Source organism: Leptosomus discolor, chromosome 5 (genome assembly GCF_034619465.1).
Source record: "Leptosomus discolor isolate bLepDis1 chromosome 5, bLepDis1.hap2, whole genome shotgun sequence".
In the NCBI taxonomy this organism is placed as follows: Eukaryota; Metazoa; Chordata; class Aves; order Leptosomiformes; family Leptosomidae; genus Leptosomus; species Leptosomus discolor.
In genome coordinates this window covers 43,938,646-43,957,631 of record NC_141395.1, presented here as the reverse complement: position 1 = coordinate 43,957,631, position 18,986 = coordinate 43,938,646, and the positions used below count along the sequence as shown (strand labels likewise).

The window sequence follows — 18,986 nt, the reverse complement described above, 5'->3', positions numbered from 1 at the left end:
CCCAAATAGCAGGATTCTACTCAAAAGACCTTATCGTTGAACACCTACACACTTGAGCCCTACTTCTAACACTCCTAGCTATATACTTTACAGCAAACTACAGATATGCATAACCCTACTAGTCGAAACAGGATTTAATTGCACATCAGCAATCACATTAAGGCTCAAGATGAGACACTAAAGCTCGAGAGATTACGGCTCGGGACATTAAGGAATGGAATATTAAGGGTCGAGACAGGAATTCTTGGACCCTAAGGGATGAGACAGTGAGACTCAGGAGTTTAAGGGATGAGACATTAAGGAACGAGCTAGTAAGGCTCAAGACATTGAGGCGCGGTACATTAACGAGCGACATAGTAAGAGTAGAGATGGGACACTAAGGCTCGGGATATTGAGGAAGGAGCAATTAAGGCTAGAGATGAGACACTAAGGCTCGAGAGTTTATAGCTCGGTACCTTAAGGAACGAAATATTAAGGCTTGAGACAGTAATTCTTGGACCTTAAGGGATGAGACTGTGAGACTAGGGACTTTAAGGGATGAGACCTTAAGGCTCGCGACAATAAGTCTCCAAACATTAAGGAACGACATCTGAAGGCTGCAGATGAGACACTAAAGGCTAGAGACATTAAGCCTCAGGACGTTGAGCCATCAAGGCTCGAGATAGCAAGGCTTGGACATTAAAGCATGAGACATTGAGACTCAAGACTTTAAGGGACGGGACACTAAGGCTTGAGACACTAAGGCTCGGGACATTAAGGACCGAGCTATTAAGGCTCGAGTTGAGACACTAAAGCTCGAGTGATTATGGCTCGGGACATTAAGGAACGAAATATTTGGGCTCAAGGCAGTAAGGCTTAGACCTTAAGGGATGACACATTGAGACTCAGGACTTCAAGGGACGAGACATTAAGAAACGAGCAATTAAGTCTGGAGATGAGACACTAAAGCTCATGGCTCGGGACATTAAGGAATGGAATATTAAGGCTCGAGCCAGGAATTTTTGGACCTTAAGGGATGAGACAGTGAGACTCAGGACTTTAAGGGATGAGACATTAAGGACCGAGGTATTAAGGATCAAGATGAGACACTAAGGTCGAGGCATTAAGGCTCGGGACATTAAGGAATGAGCTTTTAGGGCTCGAGACACTAAGGCTTTACAAATTAAAGAATGGGACATTAAGAAATCACCTATTAAGACTCGATACAGTAAGGCTTGGAATTTAAGGGATGAGACAGGGAGACTCGAGACTTTAATGGACGAGACATTAAGGAACGACATATTAAGGCTCGATATTAGACACTAAGGCTCGAGACATTAAGGCTCGAGTCATTAAGGAACAATCACAATTATATTCTCATCTATAATAAACATAAGATCATTCAAAATTTCTTAGCTATATTCAGTTATAAGTAGCATGTTATAATGATTAATGAGATATTTTTCCAATTAACAGAATTGTGGTTAAGGTCAATAAGTGATGCCAAACAGAGTAACTCACTCAAAATGTTTTCGTTTTGCATAGTTAAGACCAGAACAAACTACAAATCTTTTAAGAGAACAACAATAATTCGTTAACATACAGCGGAGTAATAAATATGTATTAGATTTACGTAACATTTTAACTTATTTTGAAGAAGTATGTAAAACTAGCATCACCACTATAATGGGACAGCTGTACACACATGGACATACAGGGTTGGTTTTTTTAACAGAAAAGAGTCTAATTTTGTTTAATTAAAAATACCATTGATGTGCATATGTGTGTGTGTATACACACCCCCACATGGCAGATTTTTATTATCTCTATTGTGTAGCTATTCACGGTTTATATGCAGAAAAATCCTGGCACCTGTGGTCAGTGTTCACAAAAGACACAAAAGAGATCTGTAAAATAAACTTTGTTCGAATAAAGGGAGAGTCCACTGGGCATATCCCGTGGTGTCTCTCAAAGTTGCTGGGGTCGCAGCCCCCTTTTTATCCTAATTTCCCGGCCGCATAGAACCCTCTCCCGTTCCCCATTGGCTAAGGTACTAGGAAGGCACTGGCTTCCCGATCCGCTTACTACATATACTACATTTTTACCCCTTAATGTGTACAACCCCCCCCCCCTTTGCATCACACATTTTATGTTTCATTATCATGTCATTATGCATCTTCTGGGTGGAGAAGTTAATATTAATAAGTCTATTAAGTCTGTGCACTCTTTCTTAAAGTTGAAATGTTCAAACTTCCCTCAAAATTTTCAAGGAAATTTTTTTTTAACGACTTTTTCTCTTGCAACAGAGCTTTGTTGTCTGGTCTTTGGTTTCTGCTGAGATTCACTAATTGCTGAAATACATAGCATCTTTTGTTTTACGAGGCCTGCTGATTACTTAATAAACACATGGCTCCTCTGGATAAACAGTGTCATTTACTTGCAAAAACCACTCCTCTTTATCTATTCATTGTTTAGGTCTGTGGTATCTTGTACCAGCATGGGTAAATGTTACTATATTTTTGTAAAGACATGCTCATAATCCTATCAATCCCTCCTCTTCTTATCTTAATATCTATATTACAAAGGTTGTCTATCATTAGTTTGATCTGTTCCTCCTGATTTCTTTTTGAGGTCAGGATTGACATCTGTGGTTCATCAGTGATTTACCGAGGGCTGGTAAATTAACTAAAGCTTTAACAACAAGTTTTTTCTGTGCTTTATTCAGAACAAGGTCTGGAAGACACTTTTAACAGCACCCCTGTTCAATGGAACCAGTCTCTGTCCTGATACATATTTCATTTTTCATTTCACAGACTGAGAATAGACCACTGCAATGATCTAATTACCTTTGTAACAATCCATAACTGTTTCCAGATTCCAGCTTTGTTTCAACTAATACATATTTTTTTAAAAAATACCAACCTTAAAAATACAGTCAGGAATGCTTCAGGATCTACCACAGTCCTTGTTGGTAAATCACTCACACTGTGAAGCCCCCTTTCCCCTGGTCTGAATCTGCTTGTCTACTGCTTCCAGCCACTAGATCTTACCCTTCTTAGCCAAACTAAAGATCCCATTACCATTGCATTTGTTCCCTGTGTTGCACTGGTAGACCCTAATCAAATCAGCCCTTAACCTCATTTATGAGCAAGTGCAAAGATGGAGCTCGTTAGATCTTCCACTACACAACTCATTTTCTACTCTTGTAATTAGTGCCATGGCTTCCTGTGAACTTTCTGTAATTTAGCCATATTAAGTAATGAACCACAGACCTCAAACTGGACACAGTACCCCAGTGACAAATGCACTCATGTCAAATCCAGAAAGATATGCCTACTCAATACATCCCTATTGATTCCTCCAAAGTTCACAAAAGTTAAGACACAGAATTGAAATGGAAACTCACAGTGATCTGCTGATCACAAACTCCCCTACTCCAATGTCATAGTCAATGTTTCCTGTTACCTGAAGTTATTAAGGCAGCTACTCACACAAGATGAATCACAACTCAGGCTGCTACAGCTATCACTTCACAGAAATACAGTTTACAACAAATACGGACAGCATTTTATTTTTCTTGTACATTTCATTGCACTGAAACACATTCAGCTTTGTGTCAGCTTTGGCTGGGTAAGCGGCAGTGAACAGTATCCCTGTGGAATCCTTTTCCTTACTTAACAAAGGTTCAACCTTTCAGTCCTCAGCAAACCCTCAGTAGCTATTACATGTTTTTTTAGGACACTGGTAAGAAGCTAAGTGCCACAGGGTTGTGAAAGGATGCCATCAAGAGCCCAAGAGGAATGCATCCTTTCAGTGACGAATCTCGTTTTACACTGACATTTCCACACCTAAGAATTAGCTGCCATTTAACACATGTAAAACACATGAGTGTTGTTGGTTGATTACACAAGACTTTCATTTCCGAATTAAAATATTGACTGCCAAGTCTAATCTTCACCAAAATCAGGGGGTATTACATTAACACTTCTAGATTTCTCAACCACTACATCTAATTTTAAAGGCACATCATGCTAGCTTGACATGGTCTGGTTTTTCCTGTAACTCATGTTGATTGGAGGGGGGAGGGGGGGGGGGGGTGTGTGGCAGGGGTGTTGTCCAGTCAGTCTACAAAGCTCCTTTTGTAATTGTTTAGAATAACTTTCTCTTCACTATCTCAAGTAAACTGATAAGGAAGACTTGCCATTTCACTTTCCAGACCCTTTTCCAGGCTTTCTATGAATAAGTTCAACAGCGTTTTACTGCCACAACTTTAGTACACTCAAAACAAATCACAATCCTTTCTACCAGTGGCTGTTGCTGTGACTCAGGAACCAGGCCTGCAGGACCACTTCTCACCCACAGGACGTGGCTTCCCAAACTCCAAAGCCCTGGCCACAAACCACTGCAATATCCAGGTATATATTAGTCCCATCTTTTCTCCCGACACTTCTCCTTTGCTTTGGTTACAGGAAGGTCATCAAGGGGCATAAGCCAAGCAAACTAAAACCAAGTGTGTGTTCTGCCTTGACATCCAGCGTTTGTAACTGGAGACTGTGGACTTATTACAACATACATGTGTACAGATAACGGCAGTAATCCTTCTGACAGAAGTTGCTAGGAATAAAACCAGCCAGCACCATGACTTTCCAAAAAGCCCAAGTAACTCATCCTCCACAAGTATAAACACAGCTAACTTGAACCGCCATCTAGAAATCTAGCAAACTCAGTCACCGGATCTGAAAATACCACATTTCACCACATCCAGTTCATAAGCCCTGAGTCCAAGTATTTTAGACCTCCAGAAACATACCCGTGCAGAAGCAAAAAGAATCAAAATAAAGTCAAGAAATCAATTAATGAATCAACAATATTAGGTAAGCATTTTCTCCCACATGTAGACAGGCAATAGCCTCGTCCCTGGTCCTCCTGGTTATGAGTGACTAGTGGACAGTAGATTCAAACATTAGCCCCTATACACCCCTCTGCATGTCCCCTGTATCCCCCTCTGCATGTCATGCAGCTTGTTTTGCAGAGTTGGCACAAACTGAACTTGGAGCAGGTCCTGTTCTCACTCCAGGTGTGGTGGTCCGGAGAGCACCCTGCAGGAGACCACAGCTGATGGGATTTACAGGTCTGGAGCCCATCAAGAGGGCAACTGCTACAATCCCTCTGCCAACTTCAGCCCTTAAAATGTGTCATTTCAAATCTGTTCATGCCCGCTCTCCTCAGAGAGGGACTTGGGCTGTTGGACACGACAGTGGAATCCTCGCCATACGGAATATGTTTATGGAAGAAAACCTTTTTCCTCTGACAATCTTTCATTTTCAGCGTCCAGCCTCCCTTACAACCAGGCACTCCAGGCTACAATTACGTCAGGCAGATCCCGTTCTTCAGTCTCACTGCTCTACTTCCAAAGTTCCTTCATTACACAAGAGGGATAATTAAGACTAAGATTTACATTTGAAAGCAACTTTCTGTTAACTAAGATGTCTATCCTTAGCACCTACCCAACATGCTACCAAAGAAGTTCTCTTTTGTAGTCTCGCTACCAACGTGAAGCACTCAAAAAAACCCCACCCCACCAAAGGATGCCTCACAGTTGTTTACCAAAAGGCACTACAAGAAAGTCCCTGTCCTTGCTCTTTCAAGTCAGAGTTCAGGACACAATTTAATAGATTAAGATTTAGCACTGTTAACATGAAATCTGCAGTACACATCAGTCACATCGGAATCCTCCAACACAGCATGACCTTTTTCACTACAGATAATGAACAGATGCTTAGGGCTAATCTTGTTTCTCACCACCGTTTAAGGTTTCCTGCCACAGTCGCTGTTAGCCCATGTTTAGGTATCTAAACCACTTTCCAGATTTCCTTTCAGCAGCTGATGCCCAAGAACTGAGTTTTACATTTTGTAAAGAGCAACACACAGTCCAAAGACTTCCCTAAGTCTAATTAGGTACTGGGTACTAATTAGGTACTAAGTGAGTCATAGGTGCTACCAATTGCAGACTATTTAGAGAGGAGGGAGAAGATGCCTCTTGTGCCCTTTTCTCCTTCCCTCAATCAACAATTCCTTCCTGGAAACAAAGATCCACTGACTTGACATTTTCTTGAAAAACTTTTCTACAACAACTTGAAGTTTAGTAGAAGAATGTACACGGCCAGAAAAGTCTTTAATGTGTGTCTGTGCGCGCGTGCGCATGAGTTCCTAACTACATCTTTTGGGAGAAGAAAAAAATAAAAACCCAACAAAAAAACATTCTGTCCCAAGTAAAAACACTACACCAGGCTTCTACACTGATTTCCTCCTCTTCTTTATATCTCCAATGGAGAAAACAAATGTCAGTCTTAGAAAGCTATTCATGCCAATGAAAGCCAGTGACTTCAATATTTAGACAAAGTTAACACACATGGAAATGACTTGCTGTTAAGACAAACCATAACTGAAGTCTAGTAGAGTTTATGCAATATTTTACCAGGTTGATATACTATAAAGTCTCAAATTTCCTCTTAGATCTTTCTCCTACACTTGTAATTAGTCCAAAATACAGAGATCTCATTTTAATCACTCGTGACAGTAGTGAAAGCACTCTAACTTTCTTGATCCACACAACATTAAGAGAAAATGTAGCCAAATGACTGCCTGCTTAGATCACTTTAATTTATGCCTTAGACCAAGTGACAGAAAGAACAGGCAGTCTTTATTGAAGCAGGAGATAACCATTAAAGGCTGTTCCAAAGAGACAGCTTTATTATAAGATAACCATTGCTTTGTCAAAGACCCAGTCCTTAATAAAGGGACTGGGGGGGGGAGCAACAGAAACATGGAAGAATGAAAACGGCAAGAAAGTTTAAAAAAAATGTAAAGGAGAAAATAGGTCCAAAGTCGAATGTTAAAAAAAAGGTGGGAAAAGACCTACGAAGCTGCAGCTAGTTTTACAAATTCTGTAATATTTCAATATATTTTCATTTCACGACTGGATTCACACTGCTTACACTGCTTAGGGATAAAAACTTTCGGCTTGATTGCTAATGCTCACTAAAACAACATCTCCACTAGAAAGTGCTGTGGATGACATTTGTCCTGGCATACAGTTGCCAGTCCGTCAATTAAAATGTGTGCACAGCAGGCTGATGGAGAGACCTTCCTAAAGCAGGATGTTGTATCAGCAGCAGATGTATGTATAAATGCAGTTATGTATATTCTCAGAGCATTTGCATCACACTAAGGGAAACTAACAGCCCCTTTTAAAATAAATGAGAGGAGCTTTAAGGCAATGCTCCCAGCGCTCCATCACACCATTTTTGTATTGCACAGATCACATTCCTGGTTCCTCTGTTGCACTTGCAGAATCTGTTCTTCCACAGGGCAATTTTTGCTTTGTCAGCTCAGCTTTTGACACCTGAATACTCAGGATTTTGGATGGTGATGGATGGCAACACAAACCTGGAATAACCAATACTGACTGCATAACTTGCAGGTGCAGAAAAATAAGTTCCTGTAACTGTCAGTTAAATTCGCCATATCTCTAACACGTCTGAGCTCCATGAGCTGCTTCGTGCATGGAAAAACTGGTCATTATGCTCCACCTGGAACCTCCAGTGCAATCAGTCAGTAGAAAGTGGTTTGGGAGCTGGAAAGCCTGGAGTGAAAGCTGTCACTATGTGGGCACGGGAGGTCTTCAAGGCATACCTTGTTGCACATGCTGCTAACACTAGGCAATGCTTGACCAAAATAAAAGCATGTGAAAGGATTATCATCACAATCAGAGTGACATTTACAGCAGTGTAAATGCTGTAAATAGTGCAAGTATTACTGGCAGGTCAGAGAGTAAGAGGTATAGGGATACTATTTGCTGATTTGGAGAAACGTGTTACAAGAGCAACTTCCAGCGCACAATCAGGTGCCACATGACTGAAGGAAGTTTCAAAAAACATGCAGTTGCATATTATGCCGTAGTCATATGTTATGCTTTGTGCTCTCGTGAATAAACAGGACTTGCCTCGTAAATTCCTTTTAGTTACTTTTTAATTAGAGGACAGAGAGCTACCAAGTAACATCGGGAAAAGGAGGGATGGCCCTTATTTGTTTTGGAAGTTTAAATGCATAGTGATTTTCACCAAGAAAAGCCTATAATACACGTGCCAGTAAAGAGAAAAGAGCCTATCTGGTTTTAGCAGGTAAAGGCAAGATACAGCCGTTAAGACAAGCTACACATCAATGTAGGATACTCCCTATTTCCATAGTGACAGAGTATAAATTGTGGTTTGTACTCTGGCAATTGGAGACTATAGGTCCAGCCTGAGATGAATTACCTATGAAGAATAAAACAGCTACTGATCGAATTTAAGTCTGAAAGTTTTACTCCATATTGCTTCCTAGCCTGAATTTGTTGCCCGAGAACTATAATGCTGACTTGATACTGATGCATTTTAGTCATCCTTGCTTTGCTACTTAAGTGTTTTAGTTTATCCTCATGGATCCATTTTCACAGGTATCTGCTTGTGACCAACACAGTAGAAGTTCCTGCTTTTCCTCACTTCTTTTTCCTTTCCACAGGAACCAGAAGCAATGAAAAGCAGAAAAAGAGAGGGAAGGAGTAAGAAGAGACAGAAAGGGAGGTTAAGCTCTTACAGGTGGAATTCACGAAAAAAGAGGAGGGGTGTGTATGCTCCTGATCCATGACACGGCACAAAGTGCCCCATGTACCCCAGCACGGCAACCCCTTTCCAGCCCTGGTGCAGGTGTGGGAGGGGGCAGGACATCCTGGTGGTGGCTGGGGTTATGCTGCCAAGGTGTGTGGGCGGCTCCAGGAGACATCTGACCTTCCGCAAGGGAGGCTGCTATAGCACCTCCTTTTCTTCCCTTTCTGCCCTGCAGAGCTCCCCACTGTGCCTCTGCTCTGGGTCACCCCAGGCTTCCACCTCCCTCTGCTCCAGATCCTCACGGCCACATGCTGCTCTGTGCCGGCTGCTGCTGCCGCTGCGCCTCAGAGGCAGTCGTGTTTTGGGGCTTGGAGCACTTTGGGTTTCAGCAGGAGCCCAAAGCATCAGAGGAGCTGGCCTTTGCTTGGGGCAGCTCTTGCAACTGCTCTGCGCAGGCCTCCCAAGTCAATGCTAACTGCGGTGCCAAATGGTAATCCCTTGACAGTGACCCTGGTAGGTCATCCCTTTCTCTCCCAAATTGCGGTGATGTCAGGTTTGCCTTTCCTTGTTTCAGGCACCTTTCATGCAAAGATTCCCAGAGATTTTTTTTCATTCCTCTGCTACACACACAGAGGATGGTTCCTGGAGGGCCGCAGAAATGCAACAGAAGCAATGCTAGTCTAATCTGGAGTTTTGGGACGAAACACCCCCTCAGACAGCTGTCTTGAGCCCTTCTGGCAGCCATATTTTATTTCTGAAACAGACACAACTCAAAAGCTCCAATTATCACAGATTTAGCTGGGCAATGATCACAAAAGAAGCCACTTTTTATCCCACGAGAGCCTAACAGTGATGGCTGTATAGCTTATCAAGGCAAAGAGCAACAGCTGATCAAGTGGGCTTTGTGCAACAAAATCACACCGATGTATTTGTCCACAAACAGGGACTAACACTCTCCCAGAGAGCAACGCCCCAGAGCTGCTCCACGACACCTATGGTTCCCTAGGCCACAGCAGGAGTCAGCTGGGAGAATCCAAACCCCAAAACCCAACGAGTTTCTGCTTTCAGCTGTAGAAAATTTCCCTGACCGCCTGCTGCAGGAAAGCCAGTGTTTGTCGTCTTTGCAGAGCGGGAAACAAAGCTGCTCTCACAGACGCTCCGGCGTAACACGAAGCCCGAGCACACACTGACGTGCAGAAAAGACTCTACAACCGGAAAGGTTATAAAGTAGGTATGTTTATTGCGCGCAGATGCACGGGGGATCGCTCCACCACAAACGTGCATACCCATCGTGGCTTCTTGTGCAGTGGTGAGCCAGGCAGGAGGCTCTCTTCTCGGCTGCGGGATCGACCGGGGAGCGGATGCCCCTGGGTGCACCCTGAGCACTTTCCTTGGAGGAGACTCCGCTGCCAGCCGCTCGCCGTGGGAGCAGACAACAACCTCCTGAAGCCGCGGATCAAACAGTATATTTTATGAGAGGGGCCTGTAAGTCGTATGCGTGGCCAGGGCAGCTGGTAAATCACGCAAAGACGTCTGGCATGCAGCATAGTCCCTGTATGGGAGGAGGGTACCCTGCATGGTAACAGGGGGGATTTGCTGACCGATAAGGCATCCGCTAGCAATCTTGGGAGTAGATCAAGCAAATCCAAGGTTACCGCTGCATCCCAACATTGGGAGCCAGGACAGTCCTGCTAATGATGGGTATATAAGAAGCAGGAGAAGGGTAAGCGGGCCTCTCACGATCATGTCATCTTTCTAATATTTGCAGCTGCTTAGAAGGGTGTTAACTGGGAAGGTTAAATAACTAAACTTAAACCCCACAATCTTGCCAGGGGATATTGGTTATGACTCTTGTCCAGGGAAGTCCGTGCCCTGGATGAGTAGGTGGACTCCATTACCTGGCAACAAAAGGGGAAGTAACTGTATGATTTGCCCGGGGATCAACATGAGTTGTTTGTGAATGTCTTTATATGTTAGTTGAAGCTTCCTGTGATTATAATTCCTGTCTTTACTATCAAAACTGTCTGGACATTCTGAGTGTATGAGTGAGTGAGACATACGAAGTGAGTGAGCAGCTCTATCCGCGGTTCCGACCTTGGGCGACTGAGGCGGCCGGAGAAGAGCGAAGAGAGTGTAATAACTTGAAGTATGAATAAGGAGTGCCGCACCCATCCTTGATGCATCTGTGTAATGTGTGGATATTGATAAGTAGTAAAGTTGGTACATGGAAAGTAGAGTTGTGCGGAGAAGAAAGGAAAAGATAAGCGAGGAGTTCAGGTTTGAAAAAGGAAAGATGAGGGAAGGAAAGAGTAAACCTTATGAAAAATCCCCTTTAGGATGTGTTCTGACGCAGTGGAAAGATATAGCAGGACAAGGAGTCACAGAAAATAAGAAAAAGTTAATTAAGTGTTGCAATCAATGGTGACCGCTTTATAAGCTGGAAGATGGGGCAAAATGTCCTAAGGAAGGTGGCACATTAGACTATAACATGCATTTACAGTTAATGTTGTTTCTGAGGAGAGAAGGGAAATGGGATGAAGTAACATATGCTGATATGTTCTTTGTTCTCCGGGACAATGCTGAGTGGCAAAGGGACTGCGGATTAGTACTCCCATGAGACCCCATGGTCCTCGCATTAGAAAAAGAAAACAAAAAGAAGAACAAAAATAAAATAAAAGATGCTGTTCGGCTTGTAGCATTGGCCAAAGGTGTACAGAGAAAAGTCAAACTAACCGTGGATCAGAACAAGATCTAAGTGATCTATTTAGGCCATCTCAGCAGCCACAAGGGCAAGACGAGGATTTAGAAAGGGTCCGTACCCCTCCACATCCTCCCTCCTCCCCACCAGATAGCCTGACATCTTCCCGAACCCGGGGAAGGCAGATAACAGAAACAGTTCTCCAAGCTCCTCTCTGGGATGCAGTTGGACCGGATGGAGAAACAGTAAGAGTCAAAATATCATTCTCTTGTAACGATCTGAAGGAATGGGAAGATGCTGCCCGACAATATCGCAGTGACCCAGTAGGCGTTACTCAAAATCTCAAGTTTATAATAAAACAGTACAGCCCTGATTGGAATGACATGCAACTGTTATTGGACTGCTTAACTGAAACAGAAAAACAGTTGGTTATAAAAACTGCAGGGGATTTGGCAAAAGAATATTATGAGATAAAAGGGGGTGATGTTAAAGAATTCTTTCCCCTGCAGGACCCAAACTGGGACTCTAATTGATCAGCTGATGTGGAGAGATTACAAGCATACCAAGGATGGGTAGTGAAAGGAATGGAGAAAGCAATTCCAAAAAGTATAAATTGGGCAGTACTATATGCAGTGAAACAAGGTCCCTCTGAGTCCCCTTCCAAATTTCTGGATAGACTAAGGGACGTAATGTGTCATCATACACCACTGGACCCCGGCTCAGAAGCGAGAACACAACATCTGGTATCCCTATTTCTAGGACAATCTCAGAATGATATCAGACGTAAATTACAAAAATTACGTCCACCAGATAGTCGAAACTTGTAAGTGTTATTGGAAGAGGCTTGGAGGGCGTTTAGCAACAGAGAGGACAATTATAAGCAGAGTCTAGGCAAATTGGTGGCAGCAGTTAGAGAAGAGAGAGAATGGAAACCTGAACCCAGGATGAGACGCAGACGGGCGCCCCTGAGCAGGGATCAATGTGTTATATGCAAAAAGGCTGGTCACTGGAAAATGGAATGTCCGGAGCGACAGCGTCAGGGGAACACTAGGTGGCGCGGTAACCCAAGAAAAACGGTCTCACATGTGAAGGAGGATTACAATGAAATTAGGAGAAAAACAAGAAAAAATGGAGTTTCTAGTTGAAACGGGGGCAACATACTCAGTTTTGAATCAAGCTTTAATGCCTTTAGGAAATGACTATGTCATGGTAAAAGGAGCGACTGGCCAAGGTGAAAAAGCTTATTTTTTTGAACCATTAAAATATAAACTGGGCAAGCAGGTAGGGATCCATAAATTTTTGTATGCCAAATTCACCGAATTCCCTGTTGGGAAGGGACCTATTGGAACAGCTGGAGGCCATGACAAAATTCAAAAAGGGTGAGATTACTCTGGAGGTAAATGATGATCAATATGTACAAATAATGAGCTTGTTTTTGGTTAATATTCCCATAGAAGGACAAATAGACGAGGAGATCATTAATCAGGTCTACCCCAGGGTTTGGGCAACTGACGCCCCAGGACGTGCCAAGAATGCTCAACCAATAATAATAAATTTGAAGGATGGACAGAGAGCGGTAAGAATCAAACAACACCCACTAAAGAAAGAAGACAGGGAAGGGATTTGCCCAAAAATAGAGTGATTCCTAGAATTGGGCTTATTGAGGGAATGCGAATTGGAGTTCAATACCCTCATTCTCCCGGTCTAAAAACCAGATGGGTCCTATTGAATAGTCCAAGATCTGAGGGCCATTAACAAAATAACAGAGGATCTATACCCCGTGGTTGCCAATCCATACACCTTGCTAATAACCTTAACTCCTGATTTAATCTGGTTTACAGTTTTAGATGTAAAAGATGCCTTCTTTTGCCTCCCTCTCCATGAAGCCAGTCAGAAAATTTTTGCATTCGAGTGGGAAAACCCTAAGAGTGGTCAGAAGACCCAGCTCACAAGGACGGTGTTGCCACAAGGTTTCAAGAACAGCCCTACCATCTTCAGGAACCAACTAGTGAAAGATTTGGAATTATGGGAACCACCATGGGAAGAAGGAAAGTTACTACAATATGTGGATGACATCCTCATTGCAACTAAAACCAGAGAAGCCTGTGTCACCTGGACTGTAAGTTTATTAAATTTTCTTGGGCTTCAGGGGTACCAAGTGTATCGAAACAAGGAACAAGTGACTTTGCAGCAGTGACATACTCAGCGTATGAGATCAGTGTGGGGCAATGGTCCTTGGGGCAAGCCCGGAAAGAAGCCATATGCCAGATCCCTCAGCCACAGACTGTAAAATAACTGTGGACCTTCCTGGGAACGACGGGATGGTGCCGGCTCTGGATACATGACTATGGTCTGCTGGTCAAACCACTGTATTCCTTGATAAAATCCAGTCAAAGTCACCTCCAGTGGGATGCTGAGTCAGATCGGGCACTCCATCAGCTGAAGAAGGCCCTGATGTCAGCACCTGCACTGGGACTCCTTGATGTGAGTAGACCATTTCTCCTATTCTCCCATGAAAAGCAGGGAATAGCATTAGGAGTACTGGCACAAAATCTGGGACCATACAGACGAGCTGTGGCATACTTCTCCAAACAATTGGACACTGCTGCCAAAGAGTGGCCTGCCTGCCTAAGGGCGGTAGCAGCAGTCATCCTGAATGTTCAAGAAGCTCGGAAGTTTACCCTGGGTCAGAAAATGACTGTTTTAGTATCTTACACAGTGTCTATAGTCCTTGAAGTAAAAGGGGGACATTGGCTCTCCCCACAGAGATTCCTGAAATATCAAGCTATCATGGTCGAGCAGGATGACGTTGAGATTGTGACCACTAACATTGTCAACCCAGCTTCATTTCTTAGTGGGAATACTGGAGAACCAGTGGACCTCGACTGCCTTGAGATTATTGAGGCCACATACTCTAGCCGCATTGACCTAAAGGATACCCCCATGGATGGGGTAGAGCACTGGTTCACAGATGGGAGCAGCTATATCCTGGGCGGAAAACGACATTCTGGATATGCCATCACTACTACTGAAAAGGTAATAGAATCTGGACCACTACCGGCTGACACTTCAGCACAAAAGGCCGAGATCATGGCCCTCACTCGAGCCCTGGAGAGGGCCGAAGGAAAGGCTGTGAATATTTGGACCGATTCTAAATATGCCTTTGGAGTGGTACATGCCCACGGAGCAATCTGGAAGGAGCAAGGACTGTTGAACTCCCAAGGAAAGACTACCAAGCACGCAAAGGAAATTTTAAGACTTTTGAATGCAGTCCAACTTCCTGAAAAAGTGGCAATTACGCACATTAGGGCACACCAGAAAGTGAGCACCAAATTGGAAAGAGGAAACGAACTGGTAGACAGAGAGGCAAAACAGGCAGCTAAAGAAACAGTAAAGGTAGAGGGAGCACTAGTCCCAGACGGACAGATAACCCTAGAAGGTAAGCCAGAATACACTAAGGAGGATCGAAAGTTAATCACAGATTTGGAAGGAACATACAATGAGGATGGGTGCACTGTAACATCACATGGGAAACTCATAGTCCCCTCTTATATGGTTTGGCCATTGGTCCGGGAGGAACACGAGAAGGGACACTGGGGGGTGGAAGCATTATACAAATACCTTATCAGACACGTGACAGCTCGAAATTTATACACCATTGTCAGACATGTGACTCAGCAATGTGACCTTTGCCTCCAGACTAATCCAAAAATTGTCCCAAACCCAGAAATGGGCCAAACTGGGAAAGGGAATTGTCCGGGACAACATTGGCAAATTGATTTCTTGGAACTTCCTAGAAAACGAGGGTATAAATACTTGCTTGTACTAACGGATACCTTTTCAGGCTGGCCAGAAGCCTTCCCATGCAGAACAGCTGAAGCCCGAGAGGTGATGAAGGTGTTGCTACAAGAAATCACACCCAGGTTTGGAGTCCCAGTGGTGATGTCCTCAGATAGAGGGCCACACTTCATCTCCAAAGTTGTGCAACAAATAAGCCACCATCTAGGGATAGATTGGCAACTACACACTCCATATCGGCCACAATCTAGTGGCCAGGTGGAGAAAATGAATCACCTGATTAAACAACAGATTGTTAAATTAGGACAAGAAACCAAATTGGCCTGGCCACAATCTCTACCCCTAGCAATACTACGGATATGAACTAGACCCCGAGCTAATGAATGGCTAAGCCCATTTGAAATCCTATATGGGCGACCCTATGGGGTACAAAAGGGAACCTCTTCACAAATTGGTGAAGAATTGATGACTTCCTATACGGTGGCACTAGGGAAACAGCTTCGTAAAATCCAAAAACAGGTGTTTGGAACCCAATGCAGGGGTTTGGATGGGCCAGTGCATAACATACAACCTGGAGACTATGTGTATGTTAAGTCTTTTACAGAGAAAACTTTGGAGCCACAGTAGGAAATGACCATACCAAGTGCTTCTCACCTCTTTCACGGCAATCAAGATCAGGGAACAAAGAGCCTGGATTCACCACTCCCGAGTGAAGAAAGCTCCTAAAACTCCTTGGAAAGTAACACAGGGTGAGGATGAACTGAAACCAAAGCTTCACCGAGCGAAATGAGTATATTGCAGCCAGAAGTGTTTAGTAACTCGGTCTGCCAAGATTTAGTCAGGAAGATTATTGTATTTGTAGTTATAGTAACCCAAAGGTCGAACAGTATCACCTCAGAATGGCCATGGACCCAAGCTCATATTGAATATACTGGGGATATGGGACCGCTCTCTGATAGAAAAAGCTTAAGCCTTGCCACCGTGGTTATGCACAAAAATGAAGTGTACCCCAAAAATTACTGGAGCACAGACCTTCAGAGAATGATGTCTCAACTGCAGGGAATGCTGGGTCAAAACATAAGCGTAGGATGCTAAGTAATTAACGGAACTTCCTACGAAAGGGCAAACCAGATATCTGTATCCAATATAATGACAAACACAACAAATAGAAAGCCTTGCAGTATCTTGGATTGTTGGCATAATTTTACTCTAACACAACCTGTCTTTGTAACATGTGTCTGGGCACGTGGTGAAATAGGATTATCATTTAAATTTAAGATAGATGCTGTACCTTCTACGACAGTGGGGCCCAGCACCACCTATACAGCTGAAACTAGCACTCAAACAGTCCAAACCCAAACCAAACTTGAATCTAAGATTTATGAGATTGGTCCGTATGTAGTCAGAAATACAGGTCAGCAACAAGTATTATTTAACCCAGAGTGGTCTCTAAAAAGGGTGGGACTGATGATGCAAATTAATGTTTCAGAAATACAACCATTGTGTTCCCCTTTCTTACGGACTTCCTATGAAGGGTGGACCACTTGGCTACGCAGGAGAACAGATATTTTTCAAAGGCGAATACCAAGGGATGTAGCTGGAGTGTTAGGGACAGGACTTGGGGTTCTAAATGCCATAGTCTCAGAAGTGATAATGAACAAATTAGCTGCCTCTACTGCTGATCTGTCCGAATTACAACAGCCATTACAATCCTCCCTATTAGCTCTAGGAGCTCACCAGTGGTTGGTGTTGGAAGTTTTACCAGACTGGGAACGGACAAACATAAGGGATCATAATATCATTATAGATGCAATTGGAGGGCTCCAAAGTAATATCTCATTGCCCCTGAGCTGTATCCAGGCCCAGCTGTGGATGCAATCAATAACTGCATCTATTATAAGGGAAGGAGAGGAAGGGGTCTTTCCCCCAGAGATACGGAAGATAGTTTGGGATAGTGCCACTGATATGGAAAGAGAGCTCCAGTCCTGCTGGGAAATGGTAAACTTTACCTATAACCCCACCACACACAGTCACTGCCCTTGTGTTAACTATCCACAATGCATCAGTGACTGTAATATATCCCATAAATAGCCTTGGGAATAAATCATGGTCAAACTCTGCTTTATCCTTTTGAATACAGGACATGGGCCCGAAAGGTAGAGAAGAAATGGCAAACAGTTGATTTAGAATCCTGTATTGTACGGGGGCAACAGGGATTTCTCTGCGAAAGCAATACCACGAGTGCACAAGACATTTGCCTGGATACCAACCAAAAGGTCTGTCACTTTGAAATTCGTCCAAATGCCAGTCCAAAAACAGTTGTCGTCTATGCAGGAAAAGGTTGTGCTTGTTTAAGAACAACATGTCATTTTGTATCTGTAGAAGGAGTAGAAATAGACACCAGGAATCACTCGAATTTCTGTATTTGTAATTTTACCACCATCACAGGATGTGACTTTAGCTACTTTGCTCCTGTGGTTTCTCATCAAATCCTGAGATCAAACTATACTCTGATTTCTGAACTAGAACCCACACCTATAGGGATAGATCTAGCAGTGACAAAAAGATTGTTGAAACACCCAGACTTAATACGGCTATTAGAGGAAGCCAAGAATAATGGACAGGAAACTCTAGTAACTGTTCATCATGAGGCAAATGAGGTAAGTAGGGTCTTGAAAAGGGTAAAAAAGGACAGAGAACACAAATGGTGGGATACACTTTTCGGGTGGTCACTTTTGGCCACTGGATTTTTCAATGTCCTAATGCATCCAACAGTAGTGTTGTTGATAGCTACCGCTGTTTTATTATTTCTAGTAGTGACCCTATATATGTGGGTTTGGTGTACAGTTAGAAGAATAACTTCAATGTACGAAGCATTATACCAATCAGATAGAATAGCCAAGTAAGTAAAAGACTTTACTTAACTAAATAGAAAAGGGGGTAATTGATAGGGGAACATATAGAAAATATATTTTATAACCGAATATATATCAAAAATGTTAATAGGGAGCTACACAGAAAAACAAAGCTAAAACTATTAAAACTTGCTTCCCAGAACTAACATGCATGCAAGTAAGCAATTAGTCACTAACTCCTGCAAATTGCTTGAGAAAGAAGCTGATAAGGGAAACAGAAAAGACAGAAACAAGGACATAATTCGTGGCTCAAAGGCGTCAAAGGCAGGACAAGATAAGAGCTGAGAGGGCTAGCTAACTTCCATCTCTAAACAAGAACAAAAAGGAGATAGCCAGATGTGCACACAAGGACAGACCAGGCTGAAACCAGTCTGGTACTGCAAGCTCAGCCAAATTAGAGATTCCAGGGGAGAGGTGAGGAGTATACAGCAAGGAAGACCTACGGCCTTCATCCCTGAAGACCCCTGCCCACGACCACCAGGAGGAACTGCGCAAGCACACCGAGGAGGAGCCCGAGGAGGAGCCCGAGGAGGAGATTATGGAAATGAAGTGACCAGAAGGAACTGCCCTTTCAGGGATAGGTCATGAATATGTATAGGCGTTTCGAAATAGGTGTTGTTTTAACTGTATAAATACTGGACAAGTGGCCACGGTGGGTATGCACGTTTGTGGTGGAGCGATCCCCCGTGCATCTGCGTGCAATAAACATGCCTACTTTATAACCTTTCAGGTTGTAGAGTCTTTTCCGCACGTCACCAGCTCTTGCAGGGTAAAGGCCCTTTCTTACCCATGTAAGATCAGGAAAGTAGGACGTCATCTTCTTGACAGAACCCGTGCTAAAGATCAACCCATGGATATCTACCGTTACTTATGGCTTCTATACAGGTATAGTCCCCCAGTAGAAACTACTTAATCCTGGTGCACTTAATCTTTACCAGTATTTGTGAG

The 18,986-nt window shown here is 43.3% G+C and overlaps 1 protein-coding gene across 1 annotated transcript; it reads left to right on the top strand.

The window, feature by feature from the left end:
- Positions 1–14,415: 14,415 nt before the first annotated feature.
- Positions 14,416–18,951, top strand: LOC147415509 (uncharacterized). Its single transcript, XM_086466003.1, is given in 5 exon segments — positions 14,416–14,496; positions 16,402–17,144; positions 17,146–17,209; positions 17,211–17,921; positions 18,769–18,951. Coding segments are annotated over 5 exon segments (1,782 nt in total).
- Positions 18,952–18,986: the final 35 nt, after the last annotated feature.